Source organism: Harpia harpyja, unplaced genomic scaffold (assembly GCF_026419915.1).
Source record: "Harpia harpyja isolate bHarHar1 unplaced genomic scaffold, bHarHar1 primary haplotype scaffold_79, whole genome shotgun sequence".
In the NCBI taxonomy this organism is placed as follows: Eukaryota; Metazoa; Chordata; class Aves; order Accipitriformes; family Accipitridae; genus Harpia; species Harpia harpyja.
The window spans coordinates 47803-67100 of record NW_026293420.1 but is presented as its reverse complement, the minus strand read 5'-3'; the positions used below and the strand labels follow the sequence as shown (position 1 = coordinate 67100).

At 52.0% G+C, this 19298-nt stretch overlaps 2 protein-coding genes across 3 annotated transcripts in view; both read right to left on the bottom strand.

Annotated features, from left to right (window-relative positions):
• The window catches only part of LOC128138634 (electroneutral sodium bicarbonate exchanger 1-like), a 151690-nt gene that overhangs the window by 93670 nt on the left and 38722 nt on the right, over positions 1–19298 (bottom strand). The window lies entirely within an intron of this gene.
• LOC128138637 (uncharacterized) lies at positions 3321–15768 on the bottom strand. 2 transcript variants are annotated; one of them, XM_052779822.1, is made up of 11 exons: positions 14902–15768; positions 14150–14272; positions 11097–11349; positions 8542–8613; positions 8005–8076; positions 7731–7802; positions 7532–7639; positions 6226–6333; positions 5601–5669; positions 4760–4904; positions 3321–3762 (listed from the first exon to the last, which is right to left on the bottom strand). In XM_052779822.1, the coding sequence occupies exons 3-11, from the start codon at positions 11230–11232 to the stop codon at positions 3333–3335; spliced, it is 1212 nt and encodes a 403-aa protein (XP_052635782.1). In that variant the 5' UTR covers positions 11233–11349; positions 14150–14272; positions 14902–15768; the 3' UTR covers positions 3321–3332. The 2 variants fall into 2 exon arrangements, with proteins under 2 accessions (XP_052635782.1, XP_052635783.1); XM_052779823.1 differs by lacking the exon at positions 7731–7802.

Sequence of the window (19298 nt, the reverse complement as noted above, 5' to 3'; positions counted from 1 at the left end):
GATCACCCTGTGCTGCCCTTGCACCTATGGTCCAACCCCGCTCCCACGTCCGTGTGCGCTTTCCGAGGTGACCGGTCCCTGCCCTCCTGCCCTGGTTGTGCTCTGTAGCTCTTGGCAGGGTTTTCAGGGAGTTTGGCCCTTGGTTTCTGCTCCTCAAAACATGTTTCCTTTCCACGAGCTTTCCAGCCTGCCCCTGCCAAAGGGACAGCCCAATTCAGCACCCGTCACCAGGCACCACAGGGCTGGGACCATACTCCCGCTCACAGCAGTCCTGACACAACCAAGCTTTCGCAGCTGCAATACTGTTGTGAGTCCAGAGCTGTTGGCTGTCCCACACAGCGTGTCCCGACAGTCCACGTCCACAGAGGAACATACAACTATTGCCTTGTGTTTGCCGCAAGAGGGAAAAAACTTAGCAGCCCCAGACTCCTCCAAGGAAGCCACCTGAGCAGTTTTGTGTATGTTGGAGGCAGGTCAATGCCCAGTAGCTCCCTGAGACTCCTCCCAGGCATCGCCCGGGGTGTTTTGTCCTCCCACTGTAGGGAGCAAAAATGATAGAAACATAGAATGGCTTGGGTTGGAAGGGACCTTCAAAGATCATCTAGTCTACCCCACCCCCCGCCATCAGCAGGGACATCTTCTACTAGACCAGGTTGCTCAAAGCCCCCTCCAACCTGACTTTGAATACTTCTAATGATGGGGCATCCACAGCTTCTCTGGACAACCTGTTCCAGCGTCTCGCCACCCTCAGCGTAAACATTTCTTCCTTATGTCCAATCTAAACCTACCCTCTTTCAGTTTAAAACCCTCACCCCTTCTCCTGTCACTACAGGCCCTGGTAAAAAGTCTCTCTGCGCATTTCTCAGAAGTCCCCTTCACATACTGAAAGGCTGCAGTTAAGGTCTCCCTGGAGCCTTCTCTTCTCCAGGCGCAACACCCCAACTCTCTCAGCCTTTCTGCACAGGAGAGGTCTTCCAGCCCTGGGATCATTTTTGTGGCCTTCTCTGGACCCGCTCCAACAGGTCCGTGTCTTTCTTGCGCTGGGGACCCCAGAGCTGGATGCAGTGCTTCAGGTGGGGTCTCAGGAGAGCGGAGGAGAGGGGCAGAATCCCTTCCCTTGACCTGCTGGCCATGCTGCTTTTGGTGCAGCCCAGGATACGGTTGGCTTTCCGGGCTGCAAGCGCACATTGCCAGCTCACGTCCAGCTTTTCGTCCACCAGCGCACCCCCAGCTTACTCGCTGGCAGGGCAGCGTGGGAACAGAGTAGGCCTTGGGGCCGTGCAAGCAGCGGCCAGCAATAGCTACAACATGGGTGTGCTACCAACACTGGTTTGGTCACACATCCAAAACTCGGCACCATACGTGCTGCTGGGAAGAAAATTAACTCCATCCCAGCCAAAAGCAGAACAGACGGTGTCTCTGTTATGGCTCGATAGCAGCTTTGTGCTGCTCTGCGTTTTATTTCTGGCTTTGCCTTACGTGGTGTATCTGGCGTGCACGCAATGGAGGGGGTGGGGCTGGTATTGCCCTACACAGTACCCCCGTCCTGTGCACTTGTTTTAGGGTGGTTTCGAGGATTCCTGAGAAGGTAAACACACACACACTGACTATAAGGCAAAAAGCAAGCATTTTATTAACTACACACATGCGTTATGCTAAGGGTATTTTACAAAGCAAAAAAAAAACCTGTTAACATACCGACCCAAGGACTGTGAAGAAGAAGAACCACCCATACATTCCATACATTCTTGTGCGGTCTTGCGCCGCCAGCCCAGTCCAGCAGTCGGTAGGTGCCAGCTTTACGTGGGCGTCCCCACGGAGGCAACGGTGACCTTGCCGTACACCAGCCCACTGCTCTTCGGAAAACTCCGGTATTTTATACATTTGTGGAGGAACGGGTGTCGACACTCAGAGCCAATGAGTGTCGAAACACGCCTTGATTGTAACATAGGAAGCCTATGGCACATGCGCCCGCTGGCCAGGCGCGCTGCACGTGCCATAGCCATCCCTTCTATTAGTTCATGGGCTCTGCGGACACGGCAAATTACCATAATCCATCAGTCATGTCCACTATGCTCTAACCAATAGCAGGACTTTTGCAAGGTAAGCAAAATTACGTGTGGTGCCTTGTATTCCTCCATTATTGCACATACTACCTCCCCTAACATTGCTCTACTTTCTTATCCCTATGGTCAGCATTTCAAACAATAGACAATAAACTATCTGTTCCCTGTGCTGACTGCGTTTTTTAGTTATCTACTTCTTACTCAGTGTTCATCCACGGACCAAAATTCCATCTTTTAACCCTTCCGTACACAGCACTCCAGGACAAAGCTGGCACAGGGAGCAGAGGTGGGGGTGATGACCCGTTAATGAGCCCCTTTGGTGCCTCTGTGGCTCAGGATTTAGCAGGACGGTCCCACCAGGGAAGCTGGGCTCCCCCAGCCTGTTGGCGGGTCTCATGCCCAGCTCCCTGCCTGCTGACACCGTGGGCATCCAGGTCCCTGTGTGCCCCGATACGAAGTTCGGCCCAGGATTGGTGAATCCCTGGGTCTGCTGCCATTACGACCTGGACAATTGTGCTACTGATCCCCATGCAGCACTACAGGCTTGGGGAAGAGTGGCTGGAAAGCTGCCCGGCAGAGAAAGACCTGGGCGTGCTGGTTGACAGCCGGCTGAATATGAGCCAGCAGTGTGCCCAGGTGGCCAAGAAGGCCAATCGCATCCTAGCCTGTATCAGGAACAGTGTGGCCAGCAGGAGCAGGGAGGTGGTTGTTCCCCTGTACTCGGCACTGGTGAGGCCGCACCTCGAGTCCTGTGTTCAGTTTTGGGCCCCTCACTACAGGAAAGACATTGAGCTGCTTGAGCGTGTCCAGAGAAGGGCAACCAAGTTGGTGAGGGGCCTTGAGCACAAGTCTTATGAGGAGCGGCTGAGGGATCTGGGGTTGTTCAGTCTAGAAAAGAGGAGGCTGAGGGGAGACCTTATCGCTCTCTGCAACTACCTAAAGGGGGTTGTAGTGAGGTGGGTGCCGGTCTCTTCTGTCAGGTGTCTGGAGATAGGACAAGAGGAAATGGCCTCAAGTTGAGGCAAGGGAGATTTAGGTTGGATATTAGGAAAAATTTTTTTACTGAGAGGGTTGTCAAACATTGGAATGGGCTGCCCAGGGAAGTGGTTGAGTCACCATCCCTGGAGGTATTCAAAAAGCGAGTGGACAGGGTACTCCAGGGCATGGTTTAGGGGGCATGGTTAATGGTTGGACTCAATGATCTTGAAGGTCTTTTCCAACCGAAATGATTCTATGATTCTATGATCCGTATTTATTGCTGTGCTGTTATTCGGACATGAACGGTCGATCCCTGAAGCTGTCCGTCAGGAGTCTGTCACCGTAGCCCAAACCCATACCCTGGCGGGGCTGGCTCAGGCCCTTGCAGGAGGGCCGGCGCGATGGGCTTGGGGCGCGGGCGGGTGGCTGCAACTCCTCTGGGGGCTCGAGGTCGCTGGGCTGGTCCCGCAACACCCGGCTGGCTGAGTTGGACAGCCATGGGGGCCGGGGTGGAGGCGGGCGGGCCGGGCGGCTGTCCGGGCTGGCGGAGGCCCGTTCCCTGGTGCTCTGTGGCAGGCGAGCTGGTTTTCCAGGCACAGGTGATGGCTTTTGCCGTCGGGTCCAGCTCTCCGGGGTGCTGGGGCGGCTGCTCGGGCTGTCCAGGCCCGAGGAGCAGCTGCTGGTGTCGTGCCGGGCTCGCGAAGCTGCGGAGAGGCGCCTGCGGAGAGAGGAGGCTGCTGAGGCCCCACCGCGGCTGTGGGGCCGGGCGGGTGTGAGGGTGCGGGGCAGCACACCCGTGGGGTGCGGGCACCTGGCTGCACGTGGGAGCTGTGGGCATGGAGAGCTCCGTGCAGAAAACGGGGCACCCCGCACCCCTCGTCTGGGGCTCTGCTCGCCTGCCCACGGCTTGTCTCCTCTCGGCCCTGACCATCCTGACCTGCCTGCTCTGCACGTGCCTGGAAGGAGACCTGCCCGCGACAGACGAGGGGACCAAAGCTGGGCACAGCACTGCAGGGCCAGGAGAGCCTCCTGTTCGCCTTTCTCAGCGTGCCTGGCAGAGACCAGCACTCGGCTCCCCTGCCCGTCCCTCACCACACAAGGGCCCAGCCTCGGCTCTCTGTTCAGTGAGATGCCCTCCATCCTCCTTTCAGAATATGTATCCAAAGAGAATGTACCCCTGCACAGAAAAAAAACCCTGCCTGTGCTGAGAACACGCACGCTGGCAGTGCTCAGGTGCAGATGGGACAGACTGACTCTCTTTCTCCAAAGCAAGGCCAAGAGCTGGGAAGGTTCCTCACCACGGTCTGAGTTGCTGGGACACCCTGGCCGAGGTGAACCTCTGGGATTTACGGCATCAGGGTGATTTCTGCTGGTAGGTTCACTGGCAGGAAGATGTCACTATTGCGCTTCTCACTTTCTATGGCAATGTCATCCCTCGTTTTTCTTCCTGACCTTGCTCATCCTACGTCTGTCACTGAGTCTGCTCTTGTCGAGGCAGGGTCACTTTTAACTAACACTTGCAACAGTAAGAACAGGTTTCAGAAAAGAGTGCCCATGAATTGAGAGGCCAGTTAAAACATCTTACAGCAGAAATCTCAGTAGAGTTTGGCCAGTAACTGACTCGGCACTCCAGAATACCCTACCTCTAAATGCTTCATGGCTAATAGCAGCCATCTAATAGAGAAGTTTGGCAAAAAACCCTCCCAACAACTCACCGTTGTCTCTTCCTCCACACACGGATCACACAACACAATATCATTCCAAACAGCACGGAGCCCAAGACCGCCACGGCACCTTCTATGCAGTAGTACCGGAAATCTTGAGGATCCATCCCATTTGTGTTTCTCTTGCCATCCACACCTGGAGGAACAATTCTGTGCATTAGTGTGTCCTGCACACTACTGGTAATCTCACAGGAGGTCTGACATTGCCAGGAAATGTTCTTTCTCACTTTGTTAGCATCTCTGCACCAGCGAACATGCTGGGGCTGCAACGTTTCCTCAGTTTCAGTAGAAGCAAAGGAAACTCCCAAAGCCGTTGCAAATCAATGCACTCTGGAGCCTCTCTTTCTCCTCAGAGCTTTGCTTACACTCTGGCATGGCCGTAATCCAGTTTTCCCAGTGTCACGGGTTTGCTCCCCCTTCTCGGCCACCCTTCACATTTGCACACAATTTCTTTTGCGCTTACCCACCTTCACTCTCCAAGGCTTGCTAGTGCTGCTGCCTGGAGGCTCTCTCTGACCCTTTGGGACAAGTTGTCCCACTGAACAGAACTCATGAGGCCAGGTGGAGAGCATGTGGGGGAGCGCAGTTGTTTGACCAAGCGCCTCTTTGAGTGAGGCAGACAAAAACCATCCCTGCGTCAGGGAGTGCCACCCCCAGCTCTCTCCCCAGCCCAGCACCCACACTCTGAGGGGATGGAGTCAGGCCCTCTCAGGAGACACCTGAACCTTGCTCTCTCCGTCTTCGCCTTTTCTCCAGCGTGGGCACTGCTTGCATGCCCCCAGGTTTCAGGACTTGTCTTCCCCTTATGGCCCCCTGCAAGACTGCTAATTACCTGCGTTCTTTGGAGAAAATTCATATCTCCTGGCGTGGTGGGCTTCTCCGGGGCTGGACAGCACTGCCACTGCCAAGAATCAGAGAAAGGTAAAGCCTCAGCATGGCTCAGGCACAGAAGATGCAGGAGGGTGGCACAGGTTCCCTCTAAGCCCATGCCCGATCCGTCAGTGAATCCCTTTGGACCTCAGTTCACAGGAGGGATCCCCCTCTGTTGTGCTTAGGGGGACTCAGGGCAAGCTCTGGGATGCAGGTATTGCAGGAGGCACATTCGATTAAGAGTCGTATTTCCCATCATCTGCTGAGGGTGGTTCAGATGGCCTCATTCCCAAACCGGCAAAGTTCTGAAATTCCTGTGAACAGGGTGCGGTGGGAGGTGAGCATCTCACTGCATCCACAGAGGGTTACGAGTGAGTGTCTCTCTGGCACACCGATGGCAGTAACCTCCACACCCCAGAGATGACAGTCATCCTCAGAGAGCCGTTCCTGGCTTCTTTTAGAACACTCGCTCTGTACTAATAGTTTGGCTGCTGACAAGATGTGCAGTAGCGGGCACCAGGGGAAGAGGCTGCAGACACACAGTGATTTTGATTCGTGACACTGGATGACTGAAGGACAGCAATTACCTGGCACGCCTGTTGATTGAATTGCCCCTGTTTTTTCATCAGAGACTGGCACTGCGTCACTGTCTCCTTCCTGAAACGCCTCCTTCTCCACAGTCTCACAGTCCATCTCTTTAGAAAGAAAGTGGGTCAGTTTAATTAGAAGTAACCGTTCCTCATCAGGAACGTGGTATCTTCAGGAGGCAATACTTCTCAAAATACATTAATAACACTTAGAAACAAAGCCTGGGCATTTGGGGGTGCACCTAGTCACTAGTCCAAATAACGTATCATTCACGGAGAAAAATTTAAGCACTAGACACTTTCCAGTTTACCAGTAGACAGCAAATCCTGACCTGCTGAGATTGCAGGGGATTACATGTGATCTTGTTGACATTCCACTTAGTGCATTTTTGGCAAACTGCAAGATGATGGTAAATTACTTCCTTCAGAGAAGACAGGAAGATGCTGTAACCAGTTCAGCTGGAGAAAGAGTCCTGAGAAGCACTTCCCATCATACCAACTCCACCACATGGTAAGGGTAACAGACACACACGGTGGACTGAACCGCAAGCTCTTGCTACCACATTCTGGGCACTTTCACAAGTGGCAGCGAAGAGCCCACAGTCCCCCAAAACAAGAGGAAAACCACAACCAAGTTATCTAGAACACAACTAGAAACAGACAGGCAAACCACCCGACACCGAATTCACAGCCCTTCATTTTAGCTGCCTTCAAGTTAGGTGTCTGGCCTTCAGCTGGGTGTCCAGCTTTCACCTGTCCCTGACACTGAGGTGTCACCGAGAGTCCTCGGACATCAAGGAGAACAATGGGGTTAGACCAGGCTGTGAAGCCGGGGTGCTCCCATCCTGGCCAGGGGATGCCTGCAGCCCAGGCAAAGTCTGCCGGTCTCAGTGACCCCAAGCTCCCGGCACATCCCATCCACCGGCCAAGGGCACTCTCCCCACCAGCGACTGGCGGGGTGCTGGCCCTCTCATGGCTTATCAGGAATCAGCTCCTCAGCCAAGTCCCTCACACACTCGAGGTGTGAGCACCGCCAGTTCCTGCCAGCTGGATACCAACGTCTGCCCAGAACAGCTCTGGCCAGTAACACTATAACTGGGGCAGCAGCCGTCCCTGGGGCTCAGTTGAACCACAACTGGCAGCAGAGACTCTGCACCATCTCTACAGCTCACCAGCACCTGCAAGGCGTGAAATCTGAGTGTCAGCGCAGTGAGGCTCTGATCGACCCCTTCCTGCTGCGTAGGCTACGGCTTGTCCATACATGCATCTGAAACCTCAGCTTCCCAAGTCTTCTGGTTATACCCACCACGTGCTGCTTTGTCCAATTCCTTCAGGATTTCCTTTAGGACTTCTGGTGACCACTGGGAAGATTTTCCTATTTCAGCTTTAGCTTTATGCTTTGCTCTTTGAGGACCTTAACAGAAAGTATAAAGTTAAATTTCTCAAGAATAACATACTGAAAACGAGCGCTTAGTCTGTGAAGTCAGTCAGGACTGACTACTCACCCCTGGGATGCCAGGTGAGCTCCAGCACGGGACCCAGCCGAGAAGCTGGAAAAGCCCTCCCTGTACCCACATCTGCAACCAAACACCCACGAGAAGTTCCCATCATACATTGTGATATACACTGTCATACTGAATAGCAGAACATATAAGGGGATCACATAGCAACATGGCACACACGATGCAGGCCTATATTCTCACACCTGCAAGAGACATCTTGCTCACATTTGGGCTTTGAGCTGGCAGCTCTCAAAGGAAGTAAAAAGCCATGACGTACCCGTGCGATCTCCCTGCGTGTCAGCCCTGGAACCCAGCTGGGAAGCTGGATATCCATTACGTCCAGCCACATCTGTAAACAAACAGAACAGAGAAGCTCCCATGAAAGATTTCAATAGACTTCTTCAGATGTGAACACCAATGAATGCAGTTCAAACACAGGATTGCTCCATGGCACTCGTCTCTTCCTGCCACTCAGGAGCACTGTGCAGGCTGTTACTGGGTGCCTGGACCATGCCAGTTTAAAACAAACCATGCACAGAGCTGCCAGCAGAAAGGACTCCCTGGAGCTCACACCAGCTCTAAACTCAACCCCAACAAGCCCGCTGGCTTTGCAGCAGGCACTGGAAGCAGCGCAGGGTTGGAGAGGCTGGGAAAGAATGTTTTGCAAGGCAGAGCGCCCCAGGCCATGTCACTGAGCCTGACCCACTCCCTCTCTGCTCTTCTGCATGTCTAAGCATCGGCCGAGAAAATATTAAGTTAAATTTCATATGAACGAATGTTAAAACCTAAATGCCCGCTCATTCAAGTGACATACCTGTGGGGTTGCCCTGAGGCTCCCGGACAAGATCCGGCTGAGCAGTCGGGTGGCCATCGGCTACGGGCACAGCTGTAATCAAGCACGTTTCCATTAGAGGCTGTGATCTACTTCTTTCTCAGTGACCTGCAGTCACTGCAGGGGGGTCAGGTAATGACGTGGGACCCAGACATGGGTGAAGATTTCCAAAGCTGCAGAGGGCCTGGGGGACCTGGGTTCACCCAAGGAGAGCACTGCAGGGCTAGAGCAGGAATGCTCCTGTTTTCCTGAGCAGACATCTCCCAAGGACGGACGTCCCTGAGGCTGAAAGCCCGGATTCAGCCGGGGAGCGGCAGAGCCACAGCCCTGGGCACAGGCAAGTGCCCCTGCAGGCTATTGCCTGGCCCCTGTGGTGCTGCTCTGGCCCCGACATGCAGGCTGGGGGAAGGCTGCCCTGGGGCAGGGCAGCACAGGGCCAGCTCTAGGGATGGTTCCTCACCCCGCGGGTGCCACTCTCAGCCCCACCGTTCACCTGGAAAATGCCTCCCCAGCGGCTGCAGCCCCCTGCACCTCCCCGCGGGACGTCTGCCTCCCGCTGCCCGTGGAGCTGGCCACGGCTCACCCGGCCCAGCCCAGCCCCGCTGCTCTCACAGCCCTGCCACACCACGACCCCAGCCCCGCTGTCACCCCGAGGTGTGGTGGGTGCTGCGCCACGCTGCCAGGGCTGGGTGCTGGCCCTCGCCTGCCCACCCACCTAATCCCCGCGCTTGCCACGGAGCAGCCCCGACAGCCCAGGCTTGCAGGGACACCACGAAGAGGATAAGGAGGCAGGCGGGGGTCATGGCCCCCCACGCCTGCACCATGCCGCCGCTGCTGCTGCTGCTGCTGCCGCCGCTGCTGCTGGCACTGCTGGAGCAGTGCCCGTGGTGCAGCACTGCACATCACGGCGTGGCACAGCGGGGCTCTGTGACCTCACAGTCCGGCCTTCCCACCGCGGCCACGGCCCTGGGGCACTGCCCCTCCCCCACGTGTTGAGTTTTTGGATTTAGATGAAATTAAGACCCCTTCAGCATCCTAGCTCTCTGCACATCAGCACGCTCCCTGCCATCCTCAGGCACTTTTGGCTACAGCTGCTTCTGTGCTTGCTGTTTGGCCACTGCTCTTCTGTGGATTTCTCTCTGCCTCGGAGTCTGAGGACAATTATGTGGGATCCTCTGGGCTGAGGGGATGGGAAAAAAAGAAATCCATATTATTTCCTATATGTAAATGCTACTGAGGCTACGGGCTGGCCAGACTTGTATGGAGAGCTTTAAACTAGATTTAGTGGGGGAGAAGGAGGAGGAGGAAAAGGAAGAACAGGAAGAACAGGAGGAGGACTAAAAGATCTTTCCTTTCCCACAGTGTTGCATATCTGGGGACTGATACAGCATCACTTGCCATCTAGTCAGTGAGAAGAAGTCCAATTCCTGTAAGCAGCTGCAGGTTGGTACCCACCAGCATTGGTAAAGATGTGATGCAGATAATAATTCAGCAGCCTGCTGAATGATTGTGAACTGATTTTCACAATCTTTTGGTAAAAAACAAGCAAAATAAGCGTAGCAAGTCAGGAGGTAAACTCAAGCATTAATTTCATGTACGAGCAAGAAATTGGTAACTATGGGAAATGATGTTCAAGGGTACAGATAAGACGGTGGAAAACACAGCTTCAAGAAGTCATTCATCTTACTGTCTTCACTAACAACCCTAGAGAGTCCAGCATTACGGGGTCCATCTCTGCAACAGGGGCTATTTCCAATTTGAGCTGCTCTTCAATAGCAAATGGGAGGCTATAAATTGTCTCCCACAGATGGAACTGCACCATCAGGAATCCTGCTGTACAACTGCCAGATAAAGTGACTTCAAAAGCTGGAGGTGGGAATCCAGTTCCATTTAAAAAAAAAAAAAAAATCTTATCACTACTGCAATTTTTGATGTCCTCTGTTCATACCTGGAACATTTTATGTACCTACATCTCTTAACCACACCAGAGAACACGCTGAGGTAGGAAGGGTTGCAGATGTAGCTCATCTAGTCTACAGCTAGTCTTCTAGGCCACAGCTGCCTTTAAGGATGTATGGCCTCACTTTAGCTTTCATTGTGCAAAACAATCCCTAGTGTCACACTGATGCAGCCTGCTTTATTTCTGAGTGTAACAAGCCCTCAAATCCCAGATTTGTGGTTTCATAAGCACAATTCTGCTGGATCAGTCAGTTCAAGAGAAAACAGACTGCCTAGCAAGTATCAAAAGTTCCCAGGAAAGGATTAATCTGAGAACTTGAGGAGCCGTCTGACCTGGAAGGGGAAGTCCCTGAATCGGATGGGACAAAGACAGGCAACAGGACGTTCTCTAGTCTCACGAGGCCGAGCTGTGTGCTGAAGAAAGGGCACTGTGACAGGAGCTTCTGGTGGAGTCCTTGGTACTACAGGAATGGCCCCCCCAGATCTCAGTTCAGGGATTTACTCAGCTTCAACCCCACCACGCCTCGTATCAGCAACGGGAAGACAGTGGATCTCAAGTAAAGGCAATGGGCTCTCACCCCGATCCAGATCCACAGTGGTCCGTCTTCTACATAGCCTGTGCAGGCCCGTCCCTGTGAGCTTGGACTTCTCTGGCCCAAGGCTCAGCCTGGAGCTCTTCCTCGAGAAAGCAGTCCCAGCACCTCTCGTCATCATTCTTCACAGGCCCCAGTTCCACAGTGGACATCGGGCAGACTGACGCCTAGAACAAAACTTGCTGGGGAGGATGCTGCCTTTAGACTTCTTCTTTTCTTGGAGGCTGATGTACCTGGACTGAACAAGAGGGATAAGCCAAAAAGTAGTCAGTGTCCTTGCACTAACGAAATCACACAAGAGCCCAAAGCCAGATGCCTTCCCTGCTCTCAGTCACACCTGTTCAACAGCTCCAAATCTTCCCAAAGCAGACAAATCAGCCTACCAGGTAAGGCATGAAGCCACACACCAGCCAAAAACATTGACCCCACACCAACCAAAGGCACAGGCAGAACCAAGCAAGAAACTCACAGGCAACCTTTGCACCGGGTTTGAGCTAGAAGCACGGAGCTAGCACAGGGCTACAGCAACCACCACTGCCAAACACGGCCGAAACTGTCAAGGACACTGCATTTTTACATGTGTCCTATTGAGACGCTTCTGCCTTTCGCTCCTACATTGCATTCTTTAGTACAGGAATAGGCGCCTGGTTAATCTTCTACTTAACAGGTTACTAGATTATTCAGCTATCCAAAACAGATGGAGTGAGAGAGTGTCCTGGGTTCAGCTGGGATAGAGTTAATTTTCACAGGACAGAGAGAAAGAGAGAAATGCAGATGAACTAAACTACAAAATAATATCATTGACTACAAAGCAAAAGACCCAGAGACCAGCTGTTGGTTTTACAGGGACAAAAGCAGATGCAGGAAGAAGCATACGGAAGTGTTTGCAGGTGAAAACCTAGCACGGGACTAAAGATTCATGATCTTACCCAGTATCGCTCGAAGGCAAAGGGTGCTATCAGAGCTACTCTGATGTGTGCCAAGACATTTAATAAATTCAAGCTGCTGTCTCCATCCAGCTTAAAAACATTAACTTACATCCCTCTCCTATTTCTGAATATCCAGATAGCAAACTATCACTAGAAGCCTCGTTCACTAGACATTTTCTGACAAACTGCTTTGTGACAAAAAGCAACGAGACGATTCAACAGGAGCACAGGCTGTGCGAATTCAATGCTTGCCAGCAATTTCCTACAGAGCAGAAACTAAGGTGATCCCAAGGAAAGTTAGAGACCTTGCCAAGTGATGCAAGTACCACAGCAACTCCACTGGCAGAAAAACTCTTGAGCTTCACCTGGACTTGGGAAGGGATTTCCTAAAGCCTCTTTCCTCCATGGCTACCCATGCAAGCAGTAGTGGAGCAGCACTGCCAAGCAAAACAGCAGGCACAATTCAAAAATCAGCCTCAATCAATGGCCCTGAGTGGTCTGCATCAGAGATTCAAGAGAAGGAATAAGGCAATTCAACTATAAACAGAAACTTATCATTGACTACCAAGGCAGAGCAGACAGCACGGTTTGTACTATCCTAAAGTATTCTAAACGTGAGAGACATGATTTCACCTCAAACCGGGTAAGTTAAAAACACCTGAGGGTGGCACCCCAGCTCTTCTCAAGGGTGGCCAGCCGGGGACCCGCGCTGCTGAAACAACCATCCAGAGAGTGCAGCAGCATGACCACACTGGTGTGCAGCACCTTACGACATGCACTGCTGCAGGGACAGGGTTTGCTTCCACTGGAGCAGATGCCGCTTTCAACAGCTTTCACCCCAGCGGCACCCCCCAAACCCAAAATAACCCTTAGGCCTGGTAGCATTGCCCAAATCCTGGAACAAACCCTAAATCCAGATGCATACTGCCCATTCCTCTCTATTCCCACCTGCCCACAGCCATCTGTTGTTTCCAATCTTGTAAATATTTTGTAAAAGCACTCTTTTTTTTTTTTTTTTTTACTACCTGCTTTGACTTCACTACAGTACAGGCTCAGAGTCCATGACAATGGCTGGTGAAGTCCGTAGCAATACAGAATTGTGTAGGGATGAGTGGGATAGGTGCCCATTAGCCATCTGGTAGTTGTTCGCAATTGACTCCAAGTCCTCTGTACCTACCTACCTACCAACCTTCTGACTCATTGGAAATGAGTCAGACTGCACCAGAAGTAACACTGTCTGACCTGGTCAGACATATCAGACCACAAATGGTGGTTTTGAGACAGAAAATGCAACACAAACCACCAGAACAGTAGAAAAACCAGCCAGAAGAAACATACACAAACCAAAGGCCCCTATCCAAACCCTGAAAAGACAAACAAGATAAAAAAGGAATTGCAAAAAAAAAAAAAAGACCACCCAGGACACAAGACAAAGCAAAAATAACATAACTCCAAGAACCCAGGGCCAACAATCCCACAGCCGGTCTGTAACAGTAACATGCTTTAATCCTAACTTGCCTAAATTCTGGCATCCTGTAATCCTGCCATCCCACAGCCCTAGCACACTGCAACACTAGCATACCATAACCCGAGCACATTGTAGCGCTAAGATATCAAAAAATGGAACACAAACTCCCTGGACATCTCCGCCAGAGCCTGCAGGTGGCCCCAGATCTCAGGCATCACAACTTTGAAGTGGGAGTGGGACAGAGCCACCAGGACATCACCAGCATCCATCTTCACATCATCCATCACACTCTGAAAAAGTGCCTGGCTTAAACGCTCCATGGGAGAAAGGCACTCGGAGACGCTGAACCAGCCAACCATGGCCACGGGGCTGCAGCTCATCATTTCTGTGTCAGAGCCAGCAGGCGGATGACCCCATCCTCCCTATGAGACCCCTCAGCGCAGCCATACCCAGCTCTGGGGGGCTAGATACGGCCTCAGCTCTAGGGGGACATGCTGCCTGGGAGCAGGATCTCTCACGGGGGCACTGGGAAACCCTCCTCAGGCCTGGATGCCTGAGAAACATCTCTGCACTGCTCTGTATCTCACAAAACCAGGGGCGTAGGAAAGCTGCTTTGCTGGCCTCCAAGAGAACCAGCTCACCTGGGCTCCTCTGTGGCCACCAAGCACCTTTGCTGTCAGGCGGGTCTCAGTGTTGCTCTGCAATCGGCTGTCACCTCCCTGAAGGACGCTCTCCAGCACATGGTACTTCTCCACTGGGTCTCCCTGGGGACAAAGACTGAAACGGAGGGATGGGGTTTGCTTTGCCCCCATTCCTAGGCTGCCAGAAGAGAGACCTGCCAGCCCCCAAATCAGCTGTGGCATGTGGACACCACGTATGAGCTGCAGACGCGGACGGCAGTGGGGCTGTGGGGAGCAGGCAGGCTGTTCTGGGGTGCCCCCAGCGCTGGCAGAAAGCAGAGCTGGAGAGAACAGGGGGAAGCCCAGGGCAGCCAGCAGCTGGCGGTGGGGCCCGGCAGGATGCAGCGCCTGAGGAAATGCCCGGCTCCTTGAGCCTCAGCCCCGCGGCTGCAGCACGGGGCTGGCACTGCCTGCAGCTTCGCTGGGAAAAATCAGGCAGGGGTGACCCTGGAAACCCACACATGTACCCAGGCCCGGGATTTGACAACCTGTTCCTTTGCCCATCGCCACCACGGGATCCAGAAAGCAGTGCCACTGGCCCTGGCATGGTCCCGAGCCATCTCTCGATGGATGAGTCTTTAACCCAGCCTAAAAAGAAGAAAAATTGTCCAGAATTAAGCTGTTCTCAAGTTTTCGCAGGCAGCGTGGTTTTTTGAGCTGCCTGGTGCTGCCGTGCCCAGGGAATGCTCAAGAAACAGGGCGGCTGCCTGTACCTGCAGGCAGGCGGTGGAGCGTGTGCAGCAGGAGCCAGTGGTGGTTGGTGCAGCTGTTGAATGGGTTCAGGCTTTAAATGTGTCCAGACTGGTACGCCTGGTTCCTTTTTCCTTGCAGTTTGTATTTAGAGCTTAAACAGTATTCTTTTTAAAAGCAAAAACATCAAGCAAAAAAAACCCAACCCAAAACCAGCTGGGTAATTTTTTTACCCCCAGCTGTCCTTTTTTGCCCTCAGTCCTGGCCACTATGCAGGGCAATGCTCATCACCAATATTAGGGCTCAGGACTGGGCCCAGGGCAGGGCTTTGGCAGGCAGCACATTCCTCGAGGCTCCCGGTGATGCAGTTCCTGGGGAGTGCTCAAGAAACGGGGGCAGTTGCCCAGAATTGCTATTTCTGGTCACTCCCCATCATGCTCTGTCTGGGTCCCTGCCCCCATTTTTTAATTCCTCCCTCTCTGTCTTTAACCCATCACTATTTTCTTCTTTCTCTTTCTTTCTCTGTCTCACTCCCTGTCTGGCTTTTCTCATTCCTCTCTCTCCTGCAGCCTGTCCCCTCGTTCCTGCCTGTATCCCCTGCTCAGCTGGCTGGGCCTTCTCTCTTCTCTCTGGGCCTCCGTCCTGCTCCCCATCCCCTTCCGCTCCTCCGCCGTCTCCATCCTGGAGGCCACCGCTGTTCTGTCCTTCTGCCCCTCCTTGTCCTGATCCGCATCCCTCTGTTTCTCAGTCTCTCTGGGCTGTTTCCCGTCCTTCCCTTGCTCTCTGTCCCTGCCTCTCCCTTTCTTTCTCTCTTCCCTGCCTTTCTCCTCTCACCCTTCCCCTCCGTCCCTCTCTCCTGCTCCCTGTCCCACCTCTCTCTGCCGCTCTGTCCCCCCTTCTTCTCTTTCTCTTTCTTCTCGTCCTCGTCCTCGTCCTCCCCCGGGGAGGCGGCCATGGGGCCTGCGGGGGGCGGGGCCGGGCCGGGGATGGTGTCCCTGCAGGGTCAGGCAGCAGGAAGGCGCGCCCCGGGGCATGCTGGGAGCTGTAGTCCTGGGGCCTGCGGGGCTGCCGGGGGCCCTGGTGGTTCCCGGGGCATGCTGGGAGCTGTAGTCCTGGGGCACGGGGCTGCCGGGCGGCCATGTTGGTCTCTGCAGTCTCTGCTCCAGCTGCGGCCCGCCTGAGGTGAGGGCTGGGGCTGCCCGTGAGGCGAGCGAGGCCCTTGGGCGGGCGTGGGGGTGTCTCCTGCCTGCTGGCTGCCCGGGGGGGGCTCCAAGCTGGAGCCGGGCCCGGCTGAGGGAAGGAGAAAAGGGACAGGGTGAGGGGGTCGCAGTCCTGGGTTTGCAGGTTTCACGCAGACGCCCTCTTCAGAAAACACAGCCTCTGTGTGGGTCAGCGGTCCCTGCAGAGTTTTATTATTTGTAGCCGTTTTTATAAGTACGGGACTTCACACGGGGGGCTCACACGGTGCTGTGCTTCTTGTAAACGGAATCGCTTTTATCCCGGCTACAGTCTGGAGGGAGCAAGCGCCAGCCGATAGATTAAGATGGAGATGAAAGCAAGTGATATGCTTGCGATGGTGATCCTGCCACAAGGCGTGCTGTTTATTGATCTGGGAAGACACTGCAGTGACTCTGTCAGAGGACAAGGTTTTCAGTGCTATTTCTGTATGTGACACCCAAGGGATTTTTTCCCTCTGCGTGTGTTTCTGTGTAGGCATGTGCATGAAACTTAGGTGTTTCTCTGTGCCATAACGGGGACTGATGACAGCTGGGTGGGTGGCAAGGTGTGCAACCACGGCAGAAACTTCCTGCAGCTGCCCTGCCATGTGCTTCAGGATAAAACAGCGCTTCTGGTTGTTTGCTGCCACCGAGAGCTCCTGAGGGCATGGAAAGGTATTGGGTTCTTCCTCCCTGCAGTCAGCACTGGTCCTTACTGGGTAGCCTCCCACAGCAGCCGGTGCTGTGCTCCCCTCTCAGTTGTTAGGCAAACACCTGCAGCAGGAATGTGTGGCATGTTCCTCTGATTCATGCATTCTCCACCTTGCACAGCAGCACACTTGAAATACTGAAATGTGCTCTTTTTATTGCCGTTAACATTCAAAACTCTTGTCTTGGTCTGGTCAGCAAGGTATTTGGAAAACATCAGGGTTGCATTTTGAGAATAAAATAGGTTCTCATCCTTCCCCCTACCCCCGAAACTGTGTAGAATCCAGACCTTCTCCCCCTACCTCCCTATGTGTAGCCTGGCTTTGTTCATTTTGCTGCCTCATACCAAGAATATAGCAAACAACTGAGATGTGTGCTGTGTGCTCCAGGCCAAAGACAGTTTTAAATGTTCCCAGTTTATTTCATGCAGCTGTGCAGCATGGCACATTTTGGAAGGCACACTGGGATGATGTATCAGAAGTTGCTGAAAATGAGGTGATACTGGTAGTGGTTTATTTTCAGTGCCTGGTTTGGGAAAGAATATACTCAAATATTCTAAGATACAGATCTGTTAGAGAAAAAGGAGTGTAAGGTAAGGAGCATCATGCTGCATTTATTGCTAAATGTCTGTTTTCATTTCATTCAAACTAGAAAGTAAACAAAGATTGTACCTGCAAAAGAATTTGTTTCCCAGAATGAGCATTCAAGCACTGGGGAGCAGTTTGCAGGATCAGAACTTCAGCCTGCTCTGGGTGATAAACCCTCAGGAGAGGAAAGAGAAGCCCCACTTTTTAAAATACAGCTCTACTTATCTTAATATTTTTTCGTGTTAGATTGTGTTGGCGGTCAGACTCTAAGCACGTGACTAAACTGTTAAAAAAATCAAGATATTTAGTTATTATTTACTGTATTAAGTCCTCTTACAAGCAGTGCACTCTATTGCCCTGTGGATAGTATAATGACTGGCATGACTGGCAATTTTCCTTTTCTTTTCTAGTACAAGAATGCATGTATGAAGGCAAATCAAGGGTACAAGTGGTGCCTTACAGCAAACCAAGCTGCGAAAACGCAGGAAAAAGCTATGGGCCTTTGCCTCGGACTCTGCAAAAGATTTACCAAGCCTGAGGAAAGTGACAAGAGGTGATGAAATGCCACAGCGTAACTTCGGGATGGCAGGTGAGATTTCCATGCATGTTCCTCAAACGTAGCAGCCTCGTTTTGTTTGTGGATGCGGCATTGGAATCGAACTGCAAGGCCAGTTTCCTTTACTGCACCTGGTACTGTGGTGCAAATACCTTTCATGTCCCAAATTAAGGTGCCAAGACTCTAGTTAAACCTCTGCATAACAACCTCAAATCTTCTTAAGTGCATGATTGCTTTCAAGAGTCAAGTCCAGACATGTGACATATCATAAGCCATACCCCATTTGGGGTCCAGATTTGATTGATGTTTAGTTCAGGCTTATCTGCTGTTAGAGATTTTAATTTTCTAGTCAAAAAGGGAACTGCTGATTATGTGCATTCTTTTTCTCTTTCATAGAGTGTTGTACTATGTTTAGTAATTTGCTGTTGACAGAAATAATTTATGGTTGTCTATGAAGTTGGAGGTGTTAACGTTCTTGTGGATGAATGTACCAGTGGAGCTAACTTCTTGTATTTAACTCAAGAGAAGCATAATGATAGCTTGGATGGGTGGATTCTAACCATTTTAAACATACCCCCCCCCCCAAAAAAAACCCCATCAAGAAGTGGATTGCCTGAGCAGGTGAAAGGCAGATAATCTCGAACTGATATCCACAAATAGCAGAACTGTAGCAATCATGACCTTGAAATAGAAACATTAATGTTAAATACTGGCAGCTTAAGAGCCTAACAGTCAAGGTAGAAACTAATTTTTACCCCACCACCCTTTTTTCCTTTTTTTTTTCTTTTCTGCATTTTGATGTTTCTAATTTTATGAATACTGATGTATTTGAAAATTTCTCATATCCTGCCTAGGTTATGACAAGTGTGTGGCAGATAGGACTTTTCTGCTTAGAGAGATCGTGAGCTGGAGAGTGGAAAATGGTTTTATGGAACAAGTATAAGAGGAGAAGAAGGGATAAAAAGGCTTGTATGCCTTTTTGCCAGTTTAGTGGTATGAAAATTCCTGTAATGAAATTTCTTCTGGCTGTGAAGGAACTGTGAAATGGGATCAAAAGAAAGTGTTTCCTGCTACTTCATTATGATATATGTGAGACCAGTTCTAAAAATCTCAAGCCCCTTCATCCCATTCTGTTTTTGCTATCAGAGGAGTCACTTTTGTGCTCCTTCAGGTTTATTGACTTAACAGAGAGAAAAAGGAGTAGGTCTTGGTCTACCTGGCTGCTGTCCCCCACTGCTCCTGCTGGGATATCCAACTGTAGAGCTTCTGAGTAGAGAGTGATTTTGAATCAACACCTGTCAGAGCAGAGGACAGAGAACTTAAGAGTTAATTAGAAAGTGATCTAATCCATT

Coding starts and splice junctions, on each gene's coding strand:
- LOC128138637 (XM_052779822.1), bottom strand. CDS start 11,232: ATGATGACGAGAGGTGCTGGGACTGCTTTCTCGAGGAAGAGCTCCAGG. Junction 8,614..11,096: donor CACTGTGGATCTGGATCGGG/GTGAGAGCCCAT, acceptor GCTTGATTACAG/CTGTGCCCGTAGCCGATGGC. Junction 5,670..6,225: donor TCAATCAACAGGCGTGCCAG/GTAATTGCTGTC, acceptor GATTCTTGGCAG/TGGCAGTGCTGTCCAGCCCC.